This window comes from Apus apus, chromosome 7, assembly GCF_020740795.1.
Source record: "Apus apus isolate bApuApu2 chromosome 7, bApuApu2.pri.cur, whole genome shotgun sequence".
NCBI lineage: Eukaryota > Metazoa > Chordata > Aves > Apodiformes > Apodidae > Apus > Apus apus.
The window spans coordinates 7,491,135-7,515,288 of record NC_067288.1 but is presented as its reverse complement, the minus strand read 5'-3'; the positions used below and the strand labels follow the sequence as shown (position 1 = coordinate 7,515,288).

The 24,154-nt window shown below is 36.7% G+C and overlaps 1 protein-coding gene across 1 annotated transcript in view; it reads right to left on the bottom strand.

The window, feature by feature from the left end:
• CDC73 (cell division cycle 73) overlaps positions 1-24,154 on the bottom strand; it is a 112,427-nt gene that overhangs the window by 76,740 nt on the left and 11,533 nt on the right. Inside the window, exons 7-10 of the mRNA XM_051624679.1 lie at positions 23,495-23,711; positions 13,068-13,166; positions 11,723-11,801; positions 1,680-1,744 (exon numbers count right to left, since the gene is read on the bottom strand). Of these exons, the coding sequence (XP_051480639.1) occupies positions 1,680-1,744; positions 11,723-11,801; positions 13,068-13,166; positions 23,495-23,711 (460 nt within the window). The remainder of the gene's footprint in view (positions 1-1,679; positions 1,745-11,722; positions 11,802-13,067; positions 13,167-23,494; positions 23,712-24,154) is intronic.

Here is a 24,154-nt window from a genome sequence, read left to right as displayed (position 1 = left end):
CATTTAGGGCACCTTTTTAATAGTCTGGAAAATAAGGCTCCAAAAATTCCTTACAAGTTTTTTCTTAGAAAAACCCTAAATGACAGATGGAGTTTTAATATTTCTTATGACACTGGATGATGCTTAATGTGCAGTCAGAAGCAGTTATTAAAAAAAATAAATAATAATCTAGTTTATGGTGCAAAAAGATTTAAGAGTAATTTAATATCCGTTTCGTTTCTTAATGGAATGAACCAGCAGGGACAGTTTAATAACTCTACCTCAAAACTCTAGGTAGTATGCTGAATATGTGAGCTAGGACTCCAAGAATAAAAGACCTTAAGTACTTCTTAATAAACTTAAAAAAAAAAGACCATTTTCAGAGTTACTGTGCTACCCTTTGCTTTTTAAATTTTTATACTGACAAGCATAAAACAGTTCAACATTTCTAATTTACTATAAATCTGTTTTCTTTCTTTTTCCTCCCCACAGGGCAATTTAAAAAGTTGTTATTTACTAAATCAGTTATTAAGTCACTACCACTTGATATATATACAGTATACTATAGAGTTTGGGATGACAACACTGCTTTATCCCTAATACAGCAGCACTGAAGTCATGCAAGATTCAAGAACAAGTTTTCAGATACAATGGGCTATTTTCTTTCTAATAAATTCCCAAATTTATCTCAAGATAACACTGTTCAGAATTAGATGGATTCCTTCCTCAAAATATTCCCTTCCAATTAAAAAAAAAAATATTTCAAGTCCAGAGGAGATTGGGAATTAAATACTTGGGCAAGAATTTTTATCAAACAAGAAAAATCCCTAAACGTTTATAGGAAATTTACATTCAATATACTATTTTATGTTCAAATTAGGACTGCAGACTAGAAGTAGTGCATGGATTCAGGAGTATCCAGGATAAAGGAGTTTAGTGGTGCCTATTCATCAGATTTATATAGGTATACAGATGGCAAAAAACTTAATGAGGGCTCTACATCAGTTTTGTAGCATCTGTCCTACTTACCAGCAGATCAAAACAGCATTTGTTTGAGAGCATTGAACTCACTTCTACAAAAGCAGACAAATACTGGCAAAAAAAAATAAGTATCTCTCTTTTTAGGGTCTCTCTTTTTCATCTGTAGAAGTAGCAGTTCCCACTGACACCACTGAAAAGTCATAGAAAAGAATTCCATCTCACTAGTCTAGGAAGCTTGTGCCATAACACAGAGGTCAAATTCATCCACCACTAAACAAATCTACTGTTATTAAATGCAGAGTAGGAACCAAAGCCATATTCCAAAACCCAGTTTTCTTACACTAGTTTTGCAAGTCTAGTTTTATCCCTTACGATTATGAAAGATGCCCTTCATAGACATACATAAGGCTAGCAAAAATCTCAGTATCTTAGTAGAGTCAAGCAAGAAACAGCAGCAATTCCACAAGAACCTGCCAGCAAAACCTTCCCAGCACCACTTTTTACTGCATACAAATCCCTTGAGCAAAGATCTCTAAGACGCGCAGACCAAATCTAAACATGTTTTTATCTTTTCACTTTTATAAGTGAAGAGAAGCACTTTCATTAACTCTGTTAGTCAGCCTAAGTGATCTCCCAGAGCCTGGGCCAGGCTGACAAGATATATATAGGTACACTATAATTTCTATAAAACATATTTAAGCAAAGACTTTCTAGCTTACCGTTACAGACTTCAGAGTCATCCCATGATAGGTGCCCATCGTATCAATTTTAAAGCCTTCCGTTTCTGCAAGGGGAAAAAAATCTCTCATAAATAATGATATGCACAGGGACATCAAGTCTAAATGAACAACACTGGAAATACCTGGAATTATTTTTGAGAAGAATGCATCTTGCTATTGGTGTTGGTTCAGCATCTTTTTACAACACAAAATCTGGTTAGCACTCAGGAAATCTGTGTTTCCTTTAGACATTCACTTAGTATTCCTGCTCTCTGTAACTAGAGTAAGCATTTCCTGCTCCAAGGAATCATTCAAGCCATTCAAAGAACAGATACAAATTTTTATCTTTGTGAGAATAGGTTAGAATATGCCTGCAGTCTCAGAAATTCTCTTCACTACAAAATGAAGAAGCACCTCATATTCCCAGAAGGCATTACAAGGCAATACATTCACCTTGTAGTTGTATTAATGGAAAAATATACTTACTAAGAAACCAGCTTACATGCCGACTAAAACTATTGCCACTTAACATGATAAATTAACTTCTGGAGTGCAGAAGAGCAACCATGTCATTGTCATATCACACAGGGGACAGAATCTGCATAAATTCACTCTGCCAGACTAAAGGTGACAAAAAGGGTTGTTTTGGGATTGGGTCTTTTCTTAGTAGTTTTAATCAGACTGAATTCACGCTGAGTAAGTGCCAGAAGCCTGCAAGTGCTCAGTGACTAAACCTGCTGTCACTAGCCTGTTTGCTTTTGAATACTTCTTCTCTGTCCTCCTGTTCTCAGTGCTCCAAGATGAAAGTCAACTCCTGAATACTGCCACCAGGACTTGCAAGTACACCTTTTTCCTTTTATAAATTCTGTAGCCTCATGCATCTAATGTCAACTGACTCCATCAAGCAACCACCCAGTTAATCATAATTAAATGGCACAGTAACCACCAATTAAACCATGGTAAGCAAGCATTGGCCTACAACTAAGCAACTTCTGGGCTATTTCAACTAGACTGGGGTAAAGGTAACTGATACCGTGGAGAAATAGTTACTGGGAATTGGAAGATCTTTTGCCATTTATTACGCCACCTTCATATAATGCATCAGCACAAAACCACAACAGACCAAAAATAATGCAGATTCAAAGTAACGCTCATACCTGAACCTACAAAAAGCTCAAGAAAAATATTTTCAAGACTGTCAGAGCTTCTTGCTCTTATAATGAGTGAATTAACTTAAACTGAAACCAGACAACCTTGAAAACAATGCAGATGCTCCAAGAAGCATCTATGGTTGCTCATTCATTCTTCCTCAGATTAGGAAGATCATCAGATGCTTGCAGGAAATGAGGCAGAAAATTTTCACAGACTTAACTTTCCAGTGTCTAGTAAAGTGTACCAAGAGTTGAAAACTGATCATACTCCTCCCACCAGAGACAGATACCTACTTTCTGAAAATCACTTTTGGTTTTACCTTATCCCCCACACACTCCCCTCAATTATGCTACCAGACCTACCACTACCGACCAAGAGATGAGGTTGAGTGTTACCAACTGTATTTTGTTTTACACAAGTCACCTCAGCTCCAGCCTTTCTTCATCTTCACTTCTCAAGGCCACCCCTCCCAGATTTAACATTTCTGAACTACACAGAGTTGATTCTGAGAAAACAATATGCAGGCACAGACATCTGCAAGACAGACATGAACGATTTGTCGCTTGCCTTTGTAAGTGGATATTGCCTTACCACCTTTCCTCCCAAGCCCAAGACACATTAAGTCTTTGCTCAGGGCTCAAATAGCTGAACTCGAGGTAAAGATACTGAAGTTGCATCTGACCAACTCTTCCATGGACAGCTTTCCCTGTGACTGTATAGGTCACTGTTTTTCAGCAACGGGCATATTGATTTTTCAGATGTTGCCTGGAGCCTTGCAGAATATTTGGCAAAGCTCTCCTAAGTTTAAGAGATGCTTTTCATGACCTGGAGTGACATAAATCAGTGGTGTTTATAATCTAGGCTGAAAGTTGTTTATCAATTTCGGAAGGTCACCAACAAAGGAACCTTTTCCCTTTCCAGACTGACCTATTACAGATTCCTCTTGCCTATGACAAGGAGAACTTCCAACTCAAACTCTCAAGCAACTGATCAATGAAAGTTAAGCATTGCCAGCTTCCGGATAACCCCAACAACCCTCCTTGAACTGCTAACAGCACCAGTTTTCTTTTCTCAGCCTACAGCTTTTTTGATCTGATCCTCTCATATTCACCATGTCATGTTCTACCATTCAGCCACTTTTCTTACAGAAATAAACACTGCTGCATGTGTGAGCCCTGCCACTTGCACTTTTGAGCCTTTTTAGAAGGTCTCAACTATTTGTACACTTGGCCACACACTAGTACCTTCAGCACCACTCACTGTATACAGCCTGAGCAAAGCAGGAAACAAATGCTTCCAAGTCACAGACTTCACAGTTACAGCTGCATTCCCACTTCAAGAATTGCTGAGGGTGACAGCCAGGTTAATGCAGCTGCTTGTAAAAGACAATCAAAGACCAGGCTAGAAAGTGGAGATGCACTTCTTCCAGAGCACTCTCCAAGGGCAGTGGCTGACCCTGCTGCAGCTGCTCAAAAGCAAGCCTGGGACAGAAGAGAAACCACAGAACACAGTAAAGAGCAGCAGAACACAGAGCAACCTGGAGCACCAAGGGACATGCCCCCACTGTACATCAGTGTAAATGCTGTACTATGTCCTCTGACTAAGAACATAAAAAGCAGTCTGTTTCTCCTCTCCCTCCCAAACCTACTTGAACCTGTGCTGCTGAGTCATGCAGCAACACAGAGATTAAATACTAATGCCTGGCCAAGAATGTGTTTGCAACTTCAGTGTCAAAATCACAGTTTCACTCATGGTAATAAAGGGAGCAGTTAAAATTATATACCATCTACTAAGAAAAGAGTATTTAAGGAGAAAAGAGCCCTTTCAATAAAAGGATCATGAACCTTACTTTTAAACTTGGAATTTAAAATATAGAACAACTCTTTAAACAAGACTTACTTGAGAGTCTTCAATACATACAGATTTTCCAATAAAACTATAACAAAATTATCATGCACGTTTCCTTTAGGCAAAAAGCAGTCCATGTTAAATACTTTAAATGCAGGTCTAACACTAAAGCATAAAAATAGCAAGTAAAGCCCTACACTAATATATTACGACAAACTATTACAATTTTGTTTGCCAAATATAACCACTCTTATAAACATATAAGCATTGTTTAAAACACCAACATCAACAAATGCCTTAAAAGCTACATCTCGAGAGACTAAACACAGTAACTATTAATATGTAACAATTCTAGTGCTTCAAAAACATGAACTATCATCAGTTAACGTTAAGACTATCTTTTCTTCTCCAGTCCTTGCATGTATTATGATGACAATTTTACAGTTCAATGACCCAAAACTGTCAAAAGAATCATACACTTTTTCAGTGTGGTTCATCAATCACTACCTATCTAGCAACACCATGCATCAGAGTGCCTTCTCTCATTTAAAAAAATTAGACTAGAAAAGATGCACCCTAATGCATCAATTTATTGGACTAATTATACTCTTCATCACCATTTGGGCATATGTTCCATTTTCTTGCCTATGAGCATTAGTGTTCAAAGGGCCTTCCATTTGCTTAAAGCCCACTGCTCTGTATCAATCCAGGTCACTCTGCATTTTGATTCTGCACCTGCTGCAGCTCTAGCCACCCAATCCAGGTGCAAACTTGAGCACTGATACATTGCTAAAAGAATAATAGCTCTAAAAAGACTCAAATTCACCTGAATTTCTGGAAGGAAGTCTAGGCAAACAGAAGCAGAACAAAGGAGCATGTCTCTGAAACACTGAAGAGCATGAGTTAAAGACTTTGAATTGTGGATGATTAAGACTGAATAACCACTTCTTTTTTCAGCTGTACACTCTTCAAACCCCAGACAGCAAAAGCTCTGCAGGCTGCCTGGAAATGATTCACTACCCCACTTCACACCCGTGGTAATTCAATCACTGACACCAAATTTCATTCTACGTAAGGGTTTACTGAACACTCCTTTCAGTACTTTCAGTATTTCCTAAACAAGTTTCACACCTAAATTTCCAAGTTACACTAATTAATTTACCTAGTTCTCTGCACAGTTCCTATACAACAGTTCAGTAATAATCTTATAAGTAATTAACACCAAGTTCTTAAAAGTTTATCACAGTACTAATAAAAAAAATTACACTATGAATCTCTGTGTATGTTTTCCAGCACTGAAGTGAATGTACAGTACTGAAATTTATCAAACTACTGGGACAGATGAAGCCTGAAAATAGAGACACCAGAATCTTTTTCAAATGGGAATATCTTGCACATATTCTCTGCTAGGAAAAAAAAACAGTATCCTACAAGCTTAAAAATTAATGCAATAAATATAAATCTAACAAGGCAACCAAGTCTCAGAACTCTGGATCTCCTCCTACCAGTTCTCCTATTCTCTTTGTGTACACAGAAATCACACAATTTAGAAGAAAATACTTATAATGAGAAACGCTTTATAAAGAAGCTTTCTTAACAATGCATAGGAAAAGAAAAACCTGATGTCCTGAGTCACTTCAAATTTAAAAACTTCATAGTTCTCTGCTGCCTAGGCTCAATACTTGAAGACTGATTGAAAGCTAAGCATACTTCTGAAAAACTGCAGCTACATTTGAAAAACCAACACAATTGGAAGAACAATTCCAACACAATATGACAATAGCAGCCAACAGAAGACAACAGCAAGTTTCCTGAAGGAAATGCTTGGATGTGGTAACATTGTTTTCACCATTACAGACTGTACAGCAAGATCTTCTCTAAGGTACACTAAATACCCCTAAGAGGTTGCTGTGTTGTTGTTGTGTTTTTTTTTTCCCCCCTAACAATTGGCTTCTGCTGTGTTTAAGCCTTGACAATAACAGTAGCAGGCAAAAAAGACCAGTCTGGAGAAGAGAAGGCTCTCGGGAAACTTTATATCAGCCTTCTAGTGTCTGAAGGGGCCTACAGGAAAGCTGGGGAGGGGCTTTTCACCAGAGAGAGCAGTGATAGGACAAAGGGTAATGGTTTTAAACTGAAAGGGGAGATTTAGGTTAGACATTAGGAAGACATTTTTCACCATAAGGGTATTAAGGCACTGGCATAGGTTGCCTAGGGAGGTTGTGGATGCCCCCTCCCTGGAAGAGTTTCAGGCCAGTTTGGATGAGGCTTTGTGCAACCTGGTCTGGTGGGAGGTGTCCTTGCTCATAGCAGGGAGGTTGGAACCTGAAGGTCCTTTCCAACCTTAGCCATTCCATAACTTGAACCTTAAAGACCTAACACTTGGATTGGCACAGAGAAACTTGACCATCTATACTGAGAGATGCACTCAATGGGTCAAGAAAATGTTAAATCTTCAACATTATCATCCCAGCACTATTTCACAGTCTAGACTGACCACAGAAACAAGCACATCAAAAGGATCTCAGGTAAAGCCACCCCAAAAAATGGGGAATAAACAAGGTACGGGGTCCACAACAGTTTAGACCTCAGAATGTCCTACAGAACAATCCCATCAGCTCAAAGCTTCAGTATACCACTGGCTGAGCTTCAAACTGTAGACATCAATAAATGTGTATTAAAATATCAAACAATAAGACACACAGGAGAGGACACAATACCTTCCTAAGCATCAAATGACATTTGGAAACAGGATTTTTAAATCCTGGAAAGGATTTAAAAATTATGTTGCTCAAGGAGATGTAACAGACTGTAGTTTCAACAAGATGATCTGTGGTATGAATAAAATTCTACTAGTAAAAATGCACATAAGTGACATCAATAAAGTTAAAAAATAAGCTAAAGTGAATAATATTAAGGAAATTAATAAGGGAAAAGTAGAGAGAGTTTTAGCACAGCATGGAGGCCTGCATTGTTGGAGAGTGGGTACCATCACTTCCAGCCAGTATGAATGATAAAACAACCAATAGGAAGGAAGCAGCAGACAAGGTGAAATAGTTACAAGGTGTTCACCTTCCCACCTCAAAACCAACAGTTCAGTTTGATAGGTGCACAGCCAAGTAACACCTTCTTCCACTGTGGAAGCATCTAGGATGTACAAGTCTGACTGCAAGAGGCATTGGAATACATTTCCTATAGCATATGTGACAGAACTCTGAGAATAACAAAGGAAACATTTCTGCTTCCTGCCTAACCAAAGCTACAGTAACAATACCCTCATTTGAGAGCAAGCTACCAACTTACTGACTCAGGACTGCATTCCATCCACTGGAGGTGTAACTGATAATTTGCAGTTCAAGAGGAGTACCTTACAATTACCACCACCCCCACTACAGAACTCTTTACCACTCTAGCAGCAAAGTCTGTCCTATCTGGCATGAAAATTTTATATAAGCCAATCAGAGAAGCTTCCTGACACACAGCATCAGAAATAATGATCCATCACAAGAAGCACAGAAATTTGGCTGCAACTCAGCAGTTTACTTAATGCATCTCATGTTAAAATATCTAAATTTACTGTCTTAGCTCTATAAGCTTTGAATTGTTTATGCTAAGATCAAGACTGTTAATGGAAAAATTATGTATTAAACCACAAAAATATTCAAAGATAAAACAATTCACCTCTTTGCTGACTAAACTTCAAATTTGCATGAATACTATAGCATTAAATTAAACTACAGATAGATAGCAAGATGCAATCATATAGTTTCAGTGCCCCTGAGGAAAGAGCAAACAGGTGAGGCAGAAAGACAAAAGCTTGGAGAACTCTCTCTTGGCTTTGTTTCTATCTTTAGTCAAAATGACTACTACACACATTGTTACACACATCATACAATCCTCCCTCCTACAATCTCTAGCCAACCACATGCAAAGTGATGTAGAGTAAGATGTGGAAATCCTTTAGTGACACAAATCTCTCAGTTTCAATTTCATCTCAGATGTTATCCATCATTACTAATAAACATGGATAGAATGGTACAAAAACTGGAAGTTATTATACCTAGAACCTAAATAATCATCCTCTTCCTTCAGACTTCTGTCCCAAAATCCTCAATACTGCAAGCTTTCCATAAAAACACGTATTCCAGGTTCTAACAAGACTAAAAAAAACAGCAAAAAATACCTTATATGTCTTCTATTTATGACTAATTCTGCTTGCAATCTTACTTCTGCAATGACTATTTGGTGGCCACAAATTAATGTTGAGGGTAATTAAAAAGTCCTTTAAGGAATGAGTTCACTTGTGATACGGTTGCAAGTGATGTACATAGTTCAATTTTAAGCAAATCACATTACCAATGCTGAATGGCATAGGAAAATGTTAATTACTAATTATGGCTTTTGAAAACTTAAGTTCTAGTTCTAGAATAGAATACTCCAGAATAAAATATGCTATTTTCTAAAGTTAATTCATGGCTGAAGAAGATATCTTGAATACCTGAGTCCTCTCCTAAGAATTCCAAATATTACTAATTTTACATAGTTTCTATAAATGTTCTATCAGTACCTTTCATAAGTCAATTTTGTATTTTAAATGCTTTCTTTCAAACACCTAATTTGTATTTCCAATGCTAGTCTACACTTATCTAACCTGGTATTGCACCACTGCTATTATTAAACTACATATTTCTTTAAATACGTGTAGAAAACTGAAATACAAAATTAACGTAGTGTGTGACTACAAAATTAACTTTGTGAATGCAAGAAACATGTCATAGAAAGAAGCAGAGTCATCGAGATAACTACACAGGTAGAATATGACCATTTCAGACTTTTCATAACCATGACATCACACAAGAGCCTTCCAGCTGGACCAAGAGCTATAGTCCAGTCCATTTGAGAACTGAGGGAAGCCCCAAGACCACATACAAATGGATTTTTTTATCACTAAAACTACAGGCAGAAAACATTACCTCCCACCCTCCTCCAGCAACCATTCAATCTCTTCTGTGATTTCTGCTCAGAAATTTCTACATTAAACCTGCACTGATGAGCTTCTTGACCAACTCTTCAGAGTTCTTTTTTTCTGCCATGCAAAACCTGTTATTTTTTTTTCTATTCCCTCTTGAACCATATACTTGTGGTAGAAGCATAAAATACCTTCACCTGTTTAGTACAGATGTTGTTGCTTTCCAGAACTACGTAATCTGTCATCTAGAAACACAAAGAACATTCCTTTATCTAAGTTTCTTGTTGTAAGAGAGTCACAATGAATTATATGCATGGGTACATTTGAACTGTTACAATTGTCCATTAATTTCTTTCTCCCAGTTTTACTTCATATTGCATAGGTATTTACTATTTAACATGTAATAGGAAGTGTTAGTAGAAGGAAAACTACTTGGCAAATATGCGAGTCTTGAAGATAAAAGCACTAGCACAAGCAAACTTCATAGAAGGGTTGATTTTGGTTTGGATTTTTTTGTTGTGGTGTTCTTTTTGATCTTCCTTTCTTTCCTAAATTCCCATTACTCTTTTTATAAGAATGAATTCTTCATGGATGCTATTTATAGATTATTTGTCAATGCTGGACAAATTATACACAGATGGACACAAATATCCTGTGTCAGCTTTTTCCTTCTACCATCTCCCCACACAATTATCAATGACTAGTAGCAAGTAAAACCCACTGCATTGAAATAGAAGAATATTGAGGCCAACAGCGAATAAACATCTAGAGGATATAATAGAATATCTGACCAAATTTACTACAGTAAGTGTCACATGGAAAAAACCCCACATAAACCTAGAGAATGTAAGTGTATATTTGCAAAACTTTTTTTTAAACAACTTCAGGGATGGCTACAGCCAGTTTCTGACGAGATGCATGGAAAACAACCTTCACAAATTTCTTACAGCATGAAATTCTCCTTGGTGTTATATTTTCTGCTTTTCTTTCTCCAGTTACAATCAAAACTGAATATCCAAGTAGTACTCTACTATACTATTCTTATTATTAAATTATGTAGTAACAACAATCACATCATGCCAATACAGAATTGAACACCAACTGCTGCAGTGCAGCACTTCCATAAAATCTGAGAATTCACATACATGGCATATGACTGTTACTCAGTTACCCTGAAAAAAAATGGTACTAACATGGACAAAGCCAAATACTGAAAAACATGCAAGTTGAATTGCTCATCTAGTTTAAAATCACATTTAGCAGCATGTAAGTTCTTGCAGTCAGAAATCCCTGAGAAGCATGCATATGGAGCTTCATTAAAGGAGAGAATTATTTTGTTTGAGAACAGAATGGAAGAAGCAACTCAGAAGTGTAACAAGATTTGCTTTGTCCTCTGCAGGAAACAAAAACATCTGAACACAACAAACATGAGACTTTCAAAATAAAAACTCAGCAAGATAAATAAATGAAACAACTAGAAATGGTACTAAAACAGAAGATAAAAAATAGCAAGGGGGACAGAACAAAACCTTTTAGACCACTTGTCAACTCAAGTTCACTCTGCTCTAAAATAAGTGAGAATTCTTATATTACGTAGATTATTTCCATCTTCTCTCCAAAAGGGAGCTAACATTTTACCCTGCTGTTACTAGTTCGTTCTGTAATTTAAAGTTATAACAACCTCATAATATTTACTTGCAATTACTGGAAGGAACTTATAAAGTAATTGTGATTGATTGAGGGCAGGCAATTATATAATTCCATGCACCTGACAGTCATATTTGCAATTCTGTTTCTTTCTGAATTGCATTATGACCTTCCTCAGATAAAGAATTCTTTTTTCCCCAAGTTCTGGTTTTAAGCTTTCAGTTTGCTTCCTAAGAGGGAGAAATAATTTCTAACAAAATACTTCCAGACTTTGTTACTTGGAAAAGCTATTTTTAGCTACAGCTTTAATTTTCATTTTTTCTTAGCTTTGAAAAGTAATGGCACAGAAAATCCCATAACCAAGACTTTTTAACTCTTATGTTTTATTTACCAATTTTTTTTTTTTAAAGAAGCATTACAATCAACTTACCCTCTTTTCCTTTGAATCTTTCCTGATCGTATCTGTTGTAGGCAGCTGGAATAGGTTGCTTATTTCTTAAAGTGGGATCCTAAAACATATCAAATAAGATTTGTAAAACATACTAAAATATATTTTTGATGGTTTTGAACTTCAGAAAGTATTACATGGAACTGCTCAAGAGTTTAAAATTAGTTCACTTTTGTAGGAGATCCAACGTATTTGAAAACTCTTGGGATGTTTCCCTTCAACATCCACTTAAAATCTCACAGAAAAAGTATTTAGAAGTACATACCAAAAGCAATGAGAACAACTTGAGGCAAAACTAAACTAGCAGTAACAAACTACAGTAGCTAAAATCAGGAAGTTTTAGGAAATCACTGAGTTTTGTAATATCCCAAGAATTAGTGTAGGGGAAAAACACCTGTGCACTGCTAACTCCTAATTAAGCCTTCAGCCACACACATCCAAAATGCTCCTTGCCAGCCTGATTAAATGAAAATTCTGTTAAGCCTACAGATTAAAAACAAATTTGGAGAAAAAAGGCATTCTGGGAAAAAAGTTTTTAAAAGCTCACGAATCTACAGGCACATTAAATACTAATTCAGTCTTTTCTGTGGATGGCTCAGTTATATATTCACAACTATTCTGAATGGGACATATGAATAGTCCCATGCACAATTTAGAAAATCCAACACAAAGCAAACATTTAAAGGCTGAAATTAATCTTGCTATTTAAATTTAGTTCTTTGTTAAATGCACTAGCAGGAAAAACAAATCCAAGTATGATTAAATAGCTTTTATAGCAAACTGCCACTGAGTTCAAGAATATATTAGGTCTAACAGAATTCAACAGTTAGCACCACAATACAAACCAAATCCTGTCTAATACCTAGATAGAATTAAACAATAAAAATCTAAGTCTCTCCTCCTGATTTATTACAGGCAAAAGAAAGCTGGTTCAAGCTGTTCCCACTCATGAGTCATGTTCCAGATTATTAACATTTGCCACCCTGTCAGAAAAACAGCAAAACATTTCATTTGAGATGGCAATAGTCTCATCTAATACAGTTTTTGCAAATAGATGCAGGATGTCGCTAGTGTTAGATGCAGAAGCTGGCACTAGCAGTTTAATCTCCAAGTAACAAGAACATATTGAACAAATTACACTAATACATTCAACTCTTTAAATACCAATAAATGTAATTTAAGTCGAAAAATAGCTGTGAAGTTATGCTTGAAAGTTGTGCATTCATTGGAACTAAACCAAATCAAATTTTGTATTTAATAATGACAAGACACTCTGCTCTCACTTTTCATGTCATAACCTTCATATTCATCTAAGTGCTTCTCTTACCGTTGGTGCTGTATTTGGTGCAGGTCTTTGCTCAGGTGCTCGGCCTTCTTCTCTGGCTTTCACTGATTGAAGAATGGCAAAAATATTCTTGGCGAAGTTCTGGAAAACATACCAGGTACCCATGAACCTTGCTAACTATCTGCATCTCACATAACAACAGAGGTAGAAGACAGCACTCAGTTAACTTGTGCTTCCCAGAGAAACAAAACTAGTGCACTAGTTTTCTAAATAGTTGTTTTCTGGTTTGTTTTCTGTGATAGGACCAAATACTAACAGAGTTTTAAGGCCTCACTGTTATGCTCCTTTCGTTAAGGCCCAAACTTGCTAAATCTAACTGGCTTCATTACACCATAAGGTGAACCAAACTCTTCACAAAGTACTTCTACTCTCCTTACTCTCTCCTGCCTACCATGCCTTTGCAGTCCCTTTGGAGCATTTCCTGCTGTAGCAAGAAGGAAAAACTTTTACTTAAGATTTCCAAGACAAGTTTCGTCTCTGAGGCCCAGGTATGTATCTGCTAACAAAAGCCTGTCTGCTCACTTTGGACTCTTGACAGGACATGTCAGGCAAAGTCCCTCTGTCTTCCTAACTCTGCACTACCACAGGCTTTCCTCCACCTAAGAGCACTCAGCTACTCTTGGGAAGAGCCCTTATGAATCCTTGGGAGGCTTTCCCTAAGCCTGCACGGAGCAGCTGAGGCGAGGCAAGGCAAGCAGGCAGCCCCTTCCTGTGCTTTGCAGCAAGGTGTTCAGTTAAGAGCAGAATGTGCTTCAGCTGATTGTTAACAGTTCACAGGCACAAGCCCATCACATTGTGCTGCAGCTCTTTGAATATTTCTCTTGATTAACAACTTCACTCCACTTGGCACTAAGCAACTTCAGCATCTTACACTGGAGGAAGGAACCACAGAAATCACATTCACAAATCCTTGACTCAAGAGTGATCCAGAATAATAACGACTTCATGCAGAGATTTGTCAGATAACCAAGTCATTGAGGCCCAACTGAACAAATTATACTCATTACATTTTTTACAATGCATTCCTTCTAGTAGTATTTGCAGGACTGTTATATTCCAAACAAAAATGTCAACAGTAATTAAACTTTTGAAAGGCATATACTTATTACATTACTGCTCAACAGGCATTTTAAGTTATAGATACGTGTACACAATGTCTGTGATTACTGTCAGTTTCAGGAGTGGTTCATCATTAAAAGCGACCTTTTATCAATTAAGAGAAAGGGCTTTTTTACTGGTTCAGAATGCTGTAAAGTATACACAAAATGCTTAGATTCTTACCAAGTATTGTATGCTAACACAGAAGTGGTGTTAATTAACACCACTGGCTTTACAAAACAAATGCACAAATTACAAAACAAAGACTTCTGGGTGGAATTTTGTACTAATCGTTTAGAGAGAGCTGTAGTGGAAACCTTCTCTAAGCTTGTTGACTTGACCTCAGTCGGCATGTTGTCAGGCTGCTCCAAGCCAGAGGGGCAGGAACTGGAAGGCCACCAGGAACCACTTATAAAGGCAAAGCCATTCTTTTAGCAAACCTAGTTCTTTTCACAAAGACTGAAACAGCTCACACAAGACTGTATTTGAGGTTATTTTCAGTCAGAAGAAACTTGAGGGAGAAGAAAAAAACCTTTAAAGAGCTGTGAGCCATGCATATATCACTTATATGAGGGTACTCAAAATCAGCTCTGTTTTTCAGAAAATAAGTCTAACTACATGCTTTTACTGGAAATTCAGAGATTTCTCCCAAACTGTGGACTGGGCAGCACACCAATCACAATTCTTGTCACTGCTGTACTTCATCACATACTGTCTCTTGGAAACAACAAGCTACTCATTCTTCTGAAATTCAGGAGCAGGAACTAATTAAATAACTTGAGAAGGAATTTTGGAAGAGTGACTGTCCATGTACAAGCCAAGTCTTCTTTCAGTCACAAGGAAGCTATGAGCAGCTTTCACATCCATGTTTAATTCATGAAGTCTACAGTTAACATACTCTTAAAGTGAGATTAAACTTCAAATTATAATTTTTTTCAAGGCATTTTAGTGTCTCAGATTTTAATAACCTGAAATTGCATGTCCTGGACAGATTTTTAATTCTTTCCGGTAAAAAAAAAAACACAACTATTTCTCCCATCTGCTGAAAAGAAGTTGCTAGTAAGCACAGAATTACAAGGTGTTCACATTGATGTCTTTTTTCCACAGCATAAAAATTAAGCTCCCCCAAGGCCACAACTAATATCTATTTGGAAGGGGAAAAAACAGGCGTGTTTTAAGAAGCACTTAAACTAATATAATCACCTTGCTGATCATTGGCTGCACTGGGGATGTGGGATTACATTACTGTGACAGAAAAGTGGTCAAATAGGAAGTTCAGTGCATGCACCAACTGATCTGAAAATCCCTGCAGAGCTGCAAGACTACTAAACTTTCATTGTTCATCCCTTCAGATATCTGAATATGAACATTCCCTAGTTTCTAGCTTACATTTATTTAAACTCAATACCAAATGCAACATTTTTTTTTACCAAAAAAAACTAATCTGGCGAACAGAGCAGGAGAAAAAAAAACCAACAAAAAAAAGACCTCAAGAAAATACCCATTTCTCTGCACTAAGTCTTAAAAAAATTGAACGTGCTTTCAAAAATTAGACAAAATTTTAGTTCGTAAAAGGACAATTTCATTGATTCATGTTACTAGCTGTCTAGAGTGCTGCTACTACCATGACAGCTCCCTTTGTTGATTCCAACCAAGTCTCCACCTGGTAATAATTCATCATGTTGGGGAAACAGAGAGGAGGCAAAGTGTTTCAGCAACTACCAAATTGGGCTTTTGATACTTTCTTAAATAAAGCTTTACCACAATAGATTTTTCCACCCATCCTCACTCATGGCTCTAAAGAGGACTCATGTACTAGATGTAAATCAGAAGGGAAAACAATGGTAGCCAAAAGACAATCAATGACAGCAGCTATGGTCAGATAAATATAGTCACACATCTTACAGAAAAAGTCATACATATTCTTTAAGAAAGCCCACAAACAAGAGTATGTAAATTTTCAAAATGTACTGGCACAGACGCTGTATCCCTTGCCAACATAGTGACTAACACACACCAAGACAAGTTGTTGTCATTGGTGTAACACCAGGCTGTTTGAGGAGAAATACCAAAGCAAGTCAGATCAGCACGTTCTGCTGGGGAAGACTTAACAGAATTACATCACTCACAAGACTCCTTTTATAATAAAAATACTTTAATTTGAATGTATAATGATTTATTCTAAAAAACCGTAATCTTAATTCTGCAACCTTTCTTTAACATCTGTAACTAGCCATTACCTTAACGCTCATTAACAAGCACTGCTAGTCACAACAGCACCTTTATCATGTTAGCAAAAAAAAAAAAAGAAAAAACAAATCTTTTTCCTGATAATGTTCATTAAGCAGAAATATTTTTTTTCAACTACACAGAAAACAATTCCTCAGGCAAAAAAAACAACTAAAGAAAGATATACTACATCTCAATCATCTGAACAAAAATAAAATAATAAATCTAACATATAAATCTAGAAGCATATGCACTGTTACTTAGTATGGATGGCTTATAGGGCTTCAAAACTTTCCTATAGCTGAGTTGTAACCAATTTCTAACCAGATTTTTACCTTCTGGTATTTCACTACAGAGAGAAGAGCCTAGGAATGACTCTATAAACTCAAGCTCTTACTGGAGCTGACAAGTATTGTTGGACATACATCCCAGGATGATCAAGAGCTGCAGAATACATTGTCCAAAACCTGTAACAGGACTGGCGAAGGAAGAATCAAACCCCTGTCACACTTCTTTACATGTTTGCTTGATATGCTCAGACATACTGCTAAGTTCTTTGCAGCCCCTGACAGACTGAAAGGCATGATACAGTACCAGAAATGCAATATTCCCTTCACACATTTTCAGTAATTCCTATGTACTGCAAGACATGAAATAGTGTTGAAGTGGTCTCATAAAAAGTGCAGCAGAAATGAAAAAACTGTGCACATGGAACAGGGACTATGAACCATATATTTACAGAAAATATTTTGCACATTTAAATTTAAAGCACATATTTAAATCTGGAGTCCTTCATTTAAGGCATCGCTCTCCTATGCCTAAGAATCTGTAGCTTCAACTCATTAACTGCTCACCAACACAGAAGCTGACCTTCTCTCTTCTCCATGCTCTCCTAATTTAAAGACAGCCCTAAAGCACCGCATCTAATACTGTGTGGTAGGTTGCCCTACTGAATTGAAAACATTGCTATTAGCCTTATGCTTTTGTGGACTATGTTTTCAGTAAAAAAGTTCCACCCCTCGTGTACTGTATTATCTTTACTGATCTTTTTAAAGCAAGACTATTATATGAAAGACAAATGAAGCATTTTTGTTTAAATAGCAAAAAATCTAAACCATAAGTATGAAAAAGCAGCAATATTACAATATCCTGAAGATACAGCACAGCAAAAAATCTGCTCAAAAATCCCCCTTAAACTTAATCTGAGTGTATTTCTCCTATGAATGCAGCATATGGAAATTTTTTTTAATAGTTATAGAAGTACTGGTTAAGAATCGTGAAGTTTCTTTACAGTTGGCCTAAATTTTCTTTCAAGAAACACAATGCTTCATATTCCACAAAGTTTTCTGACACATTCAAAGTACCTGTTTCTAAAACAGGATTCAGTATTTCTCAATATCAATACCATGTTTATAATCTGGCCCCTCCCTCCTTTAAATGCAGTATTCAAAAATGCCTAGTAGCAATGTTAACAGTCTTCCCAGTTTTACCAAGTAAGCTAACACAGGATAAAGTTGAGGTTGGGAACTTAAGCTCTGTACCATGGCATCACACTTGTGCACAGCCATTCATCAGTCACACGTCTGTTACATGTGAAGACACTAATGACCATACTAGTTTGCTACTAACTTGCCACACCTTTGACTCTTAAATTTTGCTATTAAACTCACCATTACTGTGAATTTCGGGAGCACAGAACAATTCTGCCATCTAGAGCCCATATACAAAATTGCTTTTACTTTAACAGTTCAAAAATTTCATTCTCAAAGCTTTTAGCCATGAAGTTATTAAATACTGTATTAGTCTGTGAAATTGTTTTGATTGCAATATTTTCCAGGTACAAGATCATGTTAATGATTTTACTGAAATTATGATTATAACTGTAATCCCCTACAAGTGACTTCACTAGAATAATGCTAGAAAGTGTAAGAACAAAAATATGACCTGAAAGTAGCCAAAAAGAGATCTCCCAGAAAAGTTAGTTCAAATATGCTATTATGTAAATACTGACTGCAGTGGTAATATTTTCCAGGTGATAACACAAAATTAAAAACATTGACTGCCACAGAGATGAGATTCATTTGAGGGAAATGTAAAGTCCTGCTATTTAATTCTTGTGTACAGGAACACAGAAAAGCAGAGGAATAATATTCTGAAATACTTCCAAGAAAGACACTGTATTAGATAAATCTGTAATTGTGAGTTACATCCAAGGTAAATACCACAAACCAGGAAAATGCTGATCCCTGTAGCTAGGTCAGCTGCAAACCTCAATCACCTTACTCAGTTCTGGGATTCTCATTACCACACATACAAACACAGAAATATAAAAAAATATCAGGATTAAGGCAGAAAGCTAACGTTTTATTTGATTCAAGCTTACTTCCTGCTTTATTAGAAAGGAAATAGGAATACATATATTAAAAATACATAATTCAGACTATTTCCTGATAATTTTTTGATACAGTAAATATTAAGAGAGAAGATTAACTACCTAGATTGTGAGAGAATCAAATTGACCAGTCTGCAGAAGGGAAACAACAAGTAATGAAACCTTTGCTTCAGTATTTCAACCTAGACCCAGCAAGTAATACGTACATAGAGGAACAATCTTATAAAAAGATACAATTACATAATTCAAAGGCTATGAAATAAGCTAGAGGGACTGAGTTTCTCATAACTCTGATCCCATACCAATTTGTAGTTTTTTCCATTATTAACAGATACTTGTATAAAGAACCTACATCTGATCGTTCCCCAGTTTTATACACTTCTAATTCCATTAGAAAGATGTTTACCTCAAATTCAGACTTCTCACCTACAACTTACATGGTGTTACTTCAGTACTGTTCCCTGGAATGCATCCAGGTGCACAATAATGTTAGGATACCATACAGATCACTCCAGGCTCCAAATGCCTTGCAATGTCTTCAAAAGACACACAAGACTCACAGAAGACAGTGAAGAAGGTATTGTCTGTCAAAAGAGGCCAAGAAATCCACAAAACTAGCAGCTGGACAAGTCCTGTACAGTTGCTGCACATGAATATATGTGTGTCTGTATATGGACTCTCACACATAAAGAGAATATAGGAATTGTTCCAGCTTCTGAGTCAACACAATTTAGAAAGGTTACGTGGTATAACCTTTGAGCCTTCCCACATGTTTGACAAGATGCATAAAGTTATTCCTCCTGGACATGGTGTTAAGAGTCCACTTGAAAAACAGCAAATCTTATATCCTTGCAACTGTAAGATAACACAGCCGAGGAGTCCCATCCAAAATTTAAAGTTTTAGCAATATTATCTAACATATCCCTAGAAACAGAAAGATGGAAGATTTTTGTTTTTTAAAGCTTCAGAAATGCCACGAGTTCACTATTCACAGAAGAACACTGATTGATTTGAAGAAGTTATAAATTCACAAGGCAACCCCTTGTGCATTTCCAAGATTCCAGTTTTTAAGATTTCTCTACACACAAGTAGAGAATGTTCAACCCAGCCCACCCAGTTACCATGCTGCTTATCTAAGAAACATTTATGAGCAATATGGGAGATTAAAAAATGGAATCTCATCAGAAATCACCAACAAAAATACACCCTCCAAATACACCTGTGAATGCTGAAACTCCTGTTCAGGCTACTTTAATTTGTTTCTACAGGAATAATTCAAGTCCCACAAGTGTATTTACAGTAGAGATGGAATGAAGAAGTTTTTCCTTCAGAAAAGATACCTGAAGCCTGCTACAGGAGGTTATAAAAACCAAAGGATTATTCAGGATTCAAAGAAAGAGGAAGGACATGAAAGGAAGGAAACAATTTCAGTCTAAATACAATTTTGTCTAGGTGTTCAGTGGTTTGTTTTACAAAACAGCCATTTATCTAAAAACATGTACACAACAGAGCTGAAACCTCTGCAGAGCAGTAATTCAGAACTTAATTCTCTGAACACTTACGATGGAAAGTATTCTTTGTATGAGTTTAAAGCTTTAGCTACCAGAGAGGAGATCCAGATCTATATATAAAAGTCCTCTCCAGAAACCAGCTACAAAATTAGTATTTTGCTAGTGTTTTCCCCTAAGATCTGCAGTTCCCCAAGTGTCAATATTAATTCTGACATGTCTTCACCTGACAATATTTCAGTTCAAACAGATTCAACATACACAAAAACCTGACAAACTTAACCTGCTCTCCAGAAACAAGTTCCCTTGTCAAGGACATAACTACAGTATCAAGAATTCATTCCCATCCTTCTAACATGATGTTAGTAAACATCTGAAATTATGTCTGCTTTATACAAAAAAGACCACAAAAAAACCCAGTAAGACTGCAGCAGGACACCTTGTCCACTTACCAATCTACAGATTAAATATTTTCTACTTTTTCTCCTTTAAACTTCTTTCTCCCAGCATCTCCATCTGTACCGGGTCTGAAGACAGCAACTCCCTTACCCTGATTTTTGTGTGTTTGTGAAGACCAAGATAGACTGCATGAAAAATGAGGCGCAACAGAAGAGATTCATTTCTTAAAGGCACAACAATTGTGGCTGTTAAAAGAATGGTAAAGGAATTCAAGGGCAGCTCTAGCATAGAGTATTCTTATTGTTTTTGAAATTCAACTAAATTTACAGTTGGTTAGACTGTCAGTTGACTCACCAAAACAGCAAAGTTCTGTTGCATGTCTACAGTCAAACTTGAAATTAAATTGCTTTCAACAATATATCCTCTCAAACAGTTCTAAAATTAAGCTACTATGAGAGGGGAGAAAAAAAAGACTAAACAGATGCAATTTGGATCTGAAAAGTGATTACATAAAAATGTCACATTATTCATAAAATCTAGGAGACTACACTACAGACTTGAGGAAGGCCAACAGATGTTTAAAACAGACAGTACAGCATGACTCATCCACTAGTGATTAAATCAAACACTGTATTTCAAGAGAAAGTAGAACTGCATAATAATTAGGAAGAAAACTATGGAAAAACATCTCAACAATAAGTTCTAAGCAAAAGAAAGACAAATGCAAATTCTAGAAAAACTGAAGCAGAAGAGGGCAGGTGAGCTGAACCATCTGATTTTGTGAACAACAGGAACCTCACAAAATCAGTAAAAAACCAGTCAGAGATCAATCCAACATCTGAGTAAAAGAGAGCAAAGGAGGGGGTCATACAGATAAAGGAGCTGGGTCCTGCATTACAAAAGCTTAAGAGTCAAATAAACTATGAATGACAACCAATGAATGCTAGTAAATGAATGATAGCTTGTCCCAAATTATTAGAGCATTAGAACTATATTCCAATATGAATGGGACAGTACAGAGACTTCCAAAAAAGAAAACAGTAATTATGAGAGATTGTAGTTACTTTGTTGGTTGGGTAAGTGCTAAAAAGGGAAGCAATGCAGCAATTAATTCTTTAGCTATCATAAGCAATTGCTTCCTGGAGCAACTGTCCTAAGTAGCCACAAAAGGAAAAGCAACTCTTGATTTATTCCCTACTACCTACTTTAGTGAGGCAGCTGCTGAAGAATATTCTAAAACAGGAGCCTCAATGCACTGAAATTCAACATCCTGGTAAACGGAAAAAAAACCAATAACCCTACAGCCAGAAAAAAATCCACCACTATTTAATTTCAGCAAGGGGAGCTAGGTAACAATGAAGATGTTACCAAAAGATCATTAACAGCAGGATCTAAAAAGACAGAATGCAAGTATCATGAAAACTTTTAAATATGTTAAAAAAAGAACACTGTATCACTGGAGACTTAAAAAAAAACAACAACCCTGGAACCATTCTATAAAGCAAAAAAGGCTATTTGAAATAAAAAGCAAACTTCAGAATCAGAAAATGTGTCCAGAAGGAGAAACAGTAAATACTCCATAAACACAGTTAAGGTTATTTTGAGGAGCAACTTGCTGGAGGAATCAGTACATCTTCAAAAATATCAAAACTAGAGAGAACCTGCCATAAAGCTGATAAGGATGATAGATTATTTTCTTTTTCCTGTGGTCTGATCTTCCTAGTGTTTTTCTTCTGTGCCTTAATCTATCTCTGAATATTTGTTTACTACAGAGAACACTGGCAAAGTTGACTCACGGGCATTTTTCTCTGTGGAGAAGACAGCTTGAGGAGCTGTCCATGCTATCAAGAATGTTCCTGTGATCCTGCAGAAATCTCACAGACTCAAGGCAGCACTGCTGACTCTGCATGTAGTATGCAGGTGTGTATTTCATATCCTTAGGAATTACCCTGTAATTCATGAATGAAATTATTCTACCGCTAAAGCCAAGGGACCAGGCTGTGAAAATGAGTGCTCTATAAAAGGCTGTTAAAAATAAGACAAAACTGGGACCTTGTTTACTTGTAGATGTTTTTTTTCCTATGACACTACTTGAAGAAGTGAAGGTAAAGGATGCAATTTGAAAATAAGGTCAGAAAAACCGACATTTGCAATCTTTCAGAAATTTACTTACTGCTTCCTTGTGAAATGCAGTGCCCACTATCCCTGCAATCCAGAAAGCCAAACTGTCCAAAGAGAGCAAGCTGCCAGCTGTGCTTGCAACCATGTTCTGGATAGCACACAACCAAATGCAGCTGAAGCCATGGCATGAAGGGACAAAAATATACAGAAAAGTCTCCTCAATGGTAACACTTTCTGGTTTTGTTCATTTTAGCTTATTCTCTCCTTACTTCTTTGATGCTTTCCACAGCTTAGCAGCCTTTGACTTCCAACACACACCACTGCTATAAGTCACTCCCCACTTTGGCACATTTCAAACCCACAGGAACTCTCATGTAGGCCTCCTAAGTGCAGGGCTCAAGTCAGCTTTGTTCAAGAGGAATTAAGTGATTAATTTGTGTCCTTTAAATGTCTGAAGCAAATATTTTGAGATACATTTTAGGCTTACTGTAACAAGTTAAGAACAAACTCTTCTGTCACTGTGCCAACAGCCTTCCAAGGCTAACCTTTCCTACAACACTAAGCCAAATTCCTTCAGTCATCTATGGTAAACAAGCTAGTTACAAAAAAGAGAAAATGCAGTTTGTCATTTAAATCATGGAGCTTGGTGTCCAGAGCATTACCTTGCCTGTGCTTTGTAAGATTGTAGTTCTTGTCCTCCATACTCTCTCCCTGCTGACAATGTCTCTGGTTACATCCACTTCAGCATCAACAAAACTTCTCTGTTTAAGAGCAGTTATGTCATCATCCAGATCAGTTTTGATAGTGGATCTTTTCTTTGCCATGATTTTTGCTTTGATAGCAGCAATTTTTTCCACTGACATGGCTTCAGACAAGGACCTAAATGACCAAAAATACAGAAGAGACTGAATAATTGCACAATTATTCTGAAAGAATTTGTGAATGAGTAACTTCATCCTGCTTAAAGTTTACAGTTATGCTATAAATCATAACATAGCAACCTTTCATATACTTGAAAATTACACGACTTTGGCACTGCTGTTTTGGGCATGAGAACCAAACTTCTGATAGAAGTCTCCATCCCAATACTAGTACAATAAACATAAAAAAATCCTAACTATAACAAGCAGAAATAGATTACAAATGTAAAGCATCAGAACTAACACTTCAATGTACAATTAATTTCATCTCCCCATTATTTTTAGTGGGATATAACTTTCTGTTCAGACAATCAATTCCTGGCTGCTCTGAGGCTTTCAAAGCATTAATTAATTTCAGCTGAGGTGCTGTTATGTGGACTAGGCCACCTGGAAAATGTTTTA